Source organism: Neophocaena asiaeorientalis, unplaced genomic scaffold (genome assembly GCF_003031525.2).
Source record: "Neophocaena asiaeorientalis asiaeorientalis breed wild unplaced genomic scaffold, Neophocaena_asiaeorientalis_V1.1 scaffold116, whole genome shotgun sequence".
Classification (NCBI taxonomy): Eukaryota; Metazoa; Chordata; class Mammalia; order Artiodactyla; family Phocoenidae; genus Neophocaena; species Neophocaena asiaeorientalis.
In genome coordinates this window covers 11,699,562-11,707,465 of record NW_020174561.1, presented here as the reverse complement: position 1 = coordinate 11,707,465, position 7,904 = coordinate 11,699,562, and the positions used below count along the sequence as shown (strand labels likewise).

The 7,904-nt window shown below is 39.7% G+C and overlaps 1 protein-coding gene across 1 annotated transcript; it reads right to left on the bottom strand.

Moving 5' to 3' along the window:
• Positions 1-2,915: 2,915 nt before the first annotated feature.
• Positions 2,916-7,023, bottom strand: GPR85 (G protein-coupled receptor 85). Its single transcript, XM_024757838.1, has 3 exons — positions 6,910-7,023; positions 6,638-6,753; positions 2,916-5,532 (listed from the first exon to the last, which is right to left on the bottom strand). The coding sequence occupies exon 3, from the start codon at positions 5,360-5,362 to the stop codon at positions 4,250-4,252; it is 1,113 nt and encodes a 370-aa protein (XP_024613606.1). The 5' UTR covers positions 5,363-5,532; positions 6,638-6,753; positions 6,910-7,023; the 3' UTR covers positions 2,916-4,249.
• Between the last annotated feature and the right edge of the window lie 881 nt (positions 7,024-7,904).

Below are 7,904 nucleotides of genomic sequence, written 5' to 3'. Positions count from 1 at the left end.
TTTTAATTTTCTTTTTAATATAAAGTTAATATAAGCTGGGGTTTTTGTTTTGCTTTGTTTTAATAACAATATAGTTTATGCTACACGTGGAATAAAGAATGGAACAAAGTAAATTTATCTAATGTAAAGTAAATTTATCTACAGAAGTGAAGGGTTTTGGTTCTGTTTGCAACTGTCCTACAGTAATTCCCATTGCAACACAATGCGCTATTACATGCCTTAGCTGAAAAGGATACGTCTCTATAATTTTAAGTACATTTCATTGTATTTGCAATAGAAGTAAATTTTGGAGGCCAAATAAACTTTTCAGATGATGAGGGCAGGAGTAGGGAGTTTTGTTGTATCTCTAGTAAGGAATAAGAAAAACATTGAAGGAGTAGCGTGCTTTCATAATAAAAGATATGTACCCTGTTTCACAGGTTATTCCCATCTTTGCTTGAGCACCATGGGAGGCCCCCTGGGAGTTGACATCTTAGTGCCTTCCTTTGATTGCACTTTACCCAGGCATTCTCATGCTAACTTGCAGGAAGGTATGAGTATGGAAGAAAGAACATCTCCCTGTCATTTGAAGGGATTGAAGTATCTCCACATGGAAGTGGAGAGTCAGGAGTGGGAGGACTTCAACACTCAGGGTTTGCTGTTACTTTGTGTAACCACTAACAATGAGGGAACTCAGGGTTCCAAAACACAGCACAGGTGATTCATCTAAATGAAATGTGAGCAGAATGGGGGAGCTCCCTCTGAATTGAGGGAGTATGATATATAAAAGATCCCAGGGAATACTGGGAAAGATAGGGGGTAAGGCATGAAGGGAAAATGGAAGAGAGTCCATTTATGGTCATTAATATCAAGTCCATTTTAGAAACATTTACTGTTGTAACACTTGTAACTTGTTGCTACTACATATTTAATTCTGTTCTGCCTGTTTTCTACTGTGCTTTCAGCACCAAGCTCAGTGACCAACACATATTTGTTGAATGAATGAATAAATAAGCATTTCAGTTAGTATTCATGGATGTAGAGGCAAATGGATAAGGGGCCATAACCATGGTGAAGACAAATCAGTTATTAACCTCTATGAAAAATGCTGGTGTTGAAACCCAACCAGCTAACATTTGAGAAGATAATTCAGTCAATAGGTTGTCCCACAGATTTTAAAATCTAATCACTATGGTTAATTTTGTATTATTTAAATGGAGCCTCCACGGGAAACTGAGCCAGTTACTCACCTCCTTCTGCCTCAGTTATTATCTGCATAGGGTTTCACAGTCACAGACTTAATGCCTAGCTCCAGCCAAGCATCTCACAAATAAATCCACTGTGCACAAAAGGAACCAGATGAGATTATAGACACATCCATGCAAACACATTACCACTATTAAGGAAAACAATCTAAAGCCTGTTCAACACAGATGTAATTAGTCCTAGAGGGACACATTATTACTGATAAAGGGTTTTTCTCACAGGGAAGTTGGACTCCCAGTGGGAATGTATTTTTATGGGTTGAAGATTAGTAACATTTTCAAATTGAATTAGTTGCAACTGTTTTTCAATATTGAATATTGGAATGGGTGCCAAAATAGATAATGTGATTTGGTCCTTGAGTCACTGAAGCAGACTTTTATTTTATATGATTGCTACCATTACTTATTGACTTACAAATAGCAGTGATTAACTGGGGATGTATCTCACCCACTGCTTGCCCCTTGACCTGAAATGCCAAGTTAGTCAAGAGTAGGCTTAAATGAGAGTCACTACAGTTCAGTATTATTCACTGATCATTGGGGTTGATCACTTACCAAAGCTGTTGGAATATGTTGTTCCAAATAGCTAGGTAGAATCAGGCAACCTCACTTGGTTGTTGCTCTTGACTTCCCAGTCTCCTAGTCTTAATCCATGCCTCAGGTTTTTGTGTATATAATGGAGGCCAGTGTTAATAAAACCTGGTCTCTCTGGCCTCAAGATCATTGTTGAATTTTCTACTGATTGCTGGTGATATTTGAACCTCTAAGCGAAGCTCTTTATAAATATAGTCATGGTAATTATGTCTCTACTGTAAACTTTTTGAGTTGGAAACATAATGTTATCCCAATACCTTTTGATAGCATTTCCTTAATTGTATTTTAGATAATGATTTTAGTACCAAAAGGGGTCTTTATTGCTAGATTCAGTTCACTGTTGTACATTAAATTTTGTCTCAGATCCAATCAACTTTGGTATAAAGTAAAAATGAGTTCAAATAGAGTACTCACTAAATCATGGCTTGAGCTGTCCTTATATGAGCAAAACTGAATTGTTGCATATATCATTGAAATATTTCAATGATTTATTTTTCCTTACTTATATTTATATTGATGTTTTCTTTACAGAAACACTGTAGCAATAAAGAATTCTGTTCCATTAGATTCCTAATCTTAATTTTCAAGTACCAAATAAAAATAAAAACCCCAAACAAACAAAAACAATGAACAACAAACAAAAACAAGCTAACAACTTTTCTGGTTTTGTCACAATGTAATTGTAAACCATTCTTCTTACAAGTTATGTATTTAGAATCCAAAATTTCTACCATGGCCCAAAATAAAATGTGATGTTTATATTAAAATTCTGAACCAACCAACTAAGCAGGTTTACATCTTTAAATATTACTGGCTTTGTAAGAATAAATAGGATAAATACGACAAAAGCTACCAAATAATGCTTTTGCAGATAATATTATTTGTCAGTTTATCAGCTTTAGGTTGCCCATCATTCATGCATTTTCAGTTCCAGAATATAGTAGCTACAAAAATAAAGAAACAAAACCATAATAAAGCTAGTCTTCCTATTTTGTGCTTGCCTCCCAATTAAAACAAAAATTAAGTGCCAAAAATGTAAAATTTATTCCAAGAAAAGTAACAGGCTACACAAGTAAATTTTGGCAAATGCAACTTTATATTGAAATTCACACATCTGTATCTTGAAGAATGAGACTCACAGACTCTAATGTATTTCTGAAATACTAGAAATCATATTATAAGCTTTCACAAGTTAAAACTGAAATAATTTAAACGACCAATACACTGAATGTGCAGAAAGTATAAACAAGACTGTGCCTTCGGTAGAATAAAGGCTTTACAAATTGTGCAGGATGTCATACTAAGGCTGTGGTCTCCCCTTGACAGCTGACTTAAAATATAAACACACATCAACTGCCTCCTTCTTAGAACACACTAGAATGGGTAGCACAACTCAGAAGAAAATCTCATTATCCCAGTGATGTGCACCTTAATTTTCAAACCATGTGAGGAAAAAGGAAAAAGAGTATTAAATGATCGTCCATGCACTTCCAGTTGCATGACCATGACCAGTTACTGATTCAATTTCCCATGACTCCAGTTTGCTCCAATGCTAAATAAGATGAAAGATACTAGATAATCCTTTAAGGCAACATGTGTTTATTCTGCATTATTAGAACTGGTCAGTTGTGACCGGTTGGTACCATTAATGTTGCCTCCCAGACCAGTATCTAGTATTTGTAAAATATAGATGAATTGGAAAAACTTTATACCAAATCAACAAAAACCACATAATACAGTTCGATGCTAGCAATTTCACTAGTAGGTAAGGAAAGTGGTATTTAGAAACAGTAATGTATTAATACAAAAAAAGTAAACTCTAATTGGAACCAATATACTGCTTTGGAATGCTCCCCAAAACTTACAAGGCGATTTTTTAAAAGTGTGGTAATCCAATAATTCATGGCATGTCTTTAGTGAATTACAGTACTTTAAGTCCCCAAATATTTTAGTCCTTGCAAAACAATAATAGTATGAAATGTTTTAAAGTCTTCAAACTTCTAAAATTAGTTTTTATCAACACATTTACCTCATGTCAACTTAATTTATTAAGATGTCCAATGCTAATTGGTTTTTTTTGATGTTTTTTCATAAGTAGTGATATACACAGCGTTTAGCACTGATACTTAGCACCTGCTACTTTCATTATCTAGTTTTCAACCACATAAAGAAACTTAGGGCAGTGGTTCAGTCCTTTCTTAATTACAAACCTTCGCCGGCAGTCAGCAGGATCACTCTGAGATTTAAAATAGGATTATAGGTGAACTATTGCAAAGACTGCAGAATGTTGCCCAAATCCTTATAACTGCTGATCCCATTCTTGATTTTCTTCTCAAGAAATGGCTACAGGCCACAATTGCTTAGCAGAGAAGGTTAGTGTTTCACAAGGCTAAAGATGTACAGATGCTCCTTCATATAACACAGTAAGGTTCCCTTGGTAACCTGGATTTTCTGCAGTAAAGAAGGGTTGTGCTGAAACAGCGCCTCAGCTCCCTGTTGGAGAAAATGCAGACAAAAGGATTGATTCCTGCTTGGGCAAAACTCATCCAGACAGCCGCTGTTAGAAATCCCCCTGGTACTACAGGCCCTCTTGCAAAAACTCTCCAGTAACAGGCCACCAGGTAGGGGCCCCACAAGGTTAAGAAGAGAAAAGTCATTATATAGAACATTCTGCTGATTCTTTTCTCCATTTTGAACTCATCTAAGACCAATAGCCTTCTTCTGCTCGTGGTGTTTGCATTTTGCCTGATGCCCAGCAAGGTGGGTGGTGTGGGACCCCTTCCAAATCCTGCTAGCCAATTGGCAGCTGCCTGGCCACTGGCTCCAGGGCCATGAAAAGTCCAGTTCTGGCTGACTGCTGCTACAAACTGGACTGGCTTCATTTTCCTTCGGTCGTGGACAAAAAATATCAGCTTGAGGTAGACAAGCTGTGTGGCTAGGAGGATGAGGGCAAGGAGCAGCATAAATCCTAAGGAATCATTAGCCCTGAAGGAGCGGTGTTGGAAGGTACATTGATCTTCTTCCCTAATGAACGAGTAAGTGCCCACATCCAGAACTGGGGGGAATGCCATGGCCACAGACAGAGTCCACACCATGCAGATCACAGCCAGACACGTCCAAAAGGTCAGCCTCTTTGTATAGAAGCGGTGATGGGCAATAGCTAAGTATCTGGTGACACTGATGCAGAAGAGCATGAAAGCAGTGTGGAAACAGGACAAAACCCCCAGAAAGGCAATCACTTTGCAAGTCAGAGTCCCATAAGTCCAGGTAGAGCCATTTTTGACAGAGTTGAATACAAATGGGAAACAAATTGCAGATCTGAGGATATCTGAACAGCAGAGATCCAACAGGAAGTAGTAAGGTGCTCTATGCAAGGTCTTATCTTTCACTAGCAAAATGGAGATCAGAAGGTTGCCCACCACGCTGACTCCTATTATGAAACCCAAGGAAGTCAGTTTCAGAAAGGCTGTTAGAGGAGAGAGATTTTGCAAAATGTTGTCAGCTGCATGGCTATAGTTCGCCATAGATGGATGGAGGATAAAGATACAGCCTCAGTCAAGTCTCATGATCTAGATATAAGAACAAGGAAAAGATATATCCATGCATTTTACTGAAAATGTAATCCACAAAGAGAACTGATCCGATCTGCAGTCATGCTTCCTCTTTTCTTCCATTTGATTTGCCATCAGAATATCTGGAAAAAAAAAAGAGCTATCAATTCTAAAGTTAACAAGCAATGATGTCAGGCAGTGCTAACATAAAGCTGTTCATTTATGGGGAAGCAAATAAAGTTTTATTTTTGAATAATATTATTTGCTTTAGTATTTTTGCTTGAGATTTCAGAGAATTGGCTTGTTCAGTTTTCTGAGCTAGATGAATTTTAAAATGTCTCTATTTAAAAGAACATACATTTGATTGGGCACCTTTAGGAGAGAAGGAATAAAATGTTCCCCAATTGTAAAATATGCCAGTCCTGGAGTTAATCACTAGTGTTGCAATGGAATCTACAAGATTGCTAATAGGAGACAGAGAAGAGACAGCCCACATTTATCTGAGGTCTGTTAGTATCTGTCAGTGTTTTCCCTGCAGCTTCTCTGCTGATATGGATCCAAAGAACCCTTCCAAAATATATCTCTTTTGACTCAAGTGCCACTATTCATGCTGCATATTATAAGAGGAATATTTGTTGATTCATCTTAAAGCATGATTTCAACATTAGACTTCTAAATTAATAGGAACTTGTCCCAGGATTTGATGTGATTTAATCTTTTGTCTTTCCCTCCCCCCCCATTTTTGGCAAATCTTTTCTCTTTTAAACCCACATGATTATTAAAAATGGTTAATGTAAATATTGGTCAGGGAAACACCCAGAGGAATAATGCATTTACATTTGTAGACCGGGGCTGCCTGAATTCAAATGAATTTAACATGAACCTGTATTTCTTGGGCAATTAAGCTTTTCCCATTTACACTGATAATCTTCGTTGCACATCGCAAGTGGCTTCATTTTAAAACAAAATGCACATTGTCTCCTAGGTGTTGGGGAGCCCCACCAGGGAAATCGGCTTTCTCTGTTATTCCCACCAAGCATGTTTCCTTTGCCACTTCTCACTTGCCCGGAATATGCTGATAGAAGCCCAGGCAACACTGCGTTCGATGATTTTAATTTCCCCACCGGTACATCCCCGGGTAAATACCGATCGCATCATGCAACATTACGAAACCTGAAATCCGCCACCCCTGGATTTATAATGGGGGGGTGGAGGAGGGGGAGGGGGAGAGAGACATGCATTACATACGCGAAGATGGGGAGAGATTGCTTCTGTGCTGCAAGGGAACTGTTCCCGGTGATTCGCAGTCTGATATTCCTCAGTCTTGCAACGCTTTCCAGAAATGGAGCTCTCAGTAAGCCCTACTGAAGATGCATTGTCTGAATATACTTCCATTATGCAGTTTATTGTCAAAAAAACAAAAAAAAAACTCAAGGAGGGCTCTTTCCCGGTGAACCTGCAGTTTCATCAACACTGTGTGCCCCCTCCCCCCAAACTTAACCGAGAGTATATCCTCCTACCTGTTGGTGTTGGATATCCCGACAGACTATAGCTTCTTCTTTCTATAAACTGCTGATTTTTTTTTTGCCTTAGTGCCTTGACTGAACATCCAGGCAGGGCTCGGCGGCGCCTGCGCGCTGGAGCCTCCTTGAGCTCCAGCCGCGTCCTCCCCTGTCGCAGCGGCACCGTCTCCCCCAGTAACGCAGGGGCAGCGGCGGCGGCGGCGGCAGCAGCGGTGGCGAGGGCGGCGGCAGGGGGCTACCTCAGCCTCTGTGGAGCCGACAGGAGCCCCGACCCGTTTCCAGAGCGGGCTGGGTTTATTGAATGTCCTGTCCTGTTGAACTGGCAAAATTGGCCTGTGTCCCCTTGCGGCTGCTTCTGAACTTTTCCCTCCCTGCATTGGGAGTGGGGTTTGGAAAGGCTCGTTCAGGACCTCAGGCCCACCCTCTTCCCTTAGGGCAGCGCACCCCGGAGCCCGGGGTGCCCGCCTCCACCTCAGCTTCCGGGAACCCTCGCTTTCCCCATTTTCCTCCATGCTCTTTTAGGGCGGTCCAAAGCATTGGGAGCTTCTTTCAGCTTTCTTCTTTAATGATTTCCCCAGCTGACTGCATTTGCAGGTTAGCATGGTGTGGGGGAGAGTGGAGGGGAGGGGAGAAAGAAAAAAGAAAGGAAAAGAAAAAAAAAATTTTTTTTTTAAAAGAAAAAAGGCATAGTCAGGAAAAATCTTGTCAATGGGGAAGAAGGGAAAGCAGGTTAGGGCAGCCCTTTGTTAGTCTTCTTCTGTTTTCCAGTGCACGCAGATATGCGTTAAGTAGGAAGAAACTAAGTTCAGAGGAAAGCTGCAAAATGATTTATGTCCATTCTACTTTAACGAATATGACTATAGAACCAGGCTTACACATAACGAATATGACTATAGAACCAGGCTTACACAAATTTTAAATGACTGCTCCTTGCATTCCACCCCACCAAGCAATAGCCTTTCTTTTGCTTCTTGCAAGTAAGGCTGACCAAT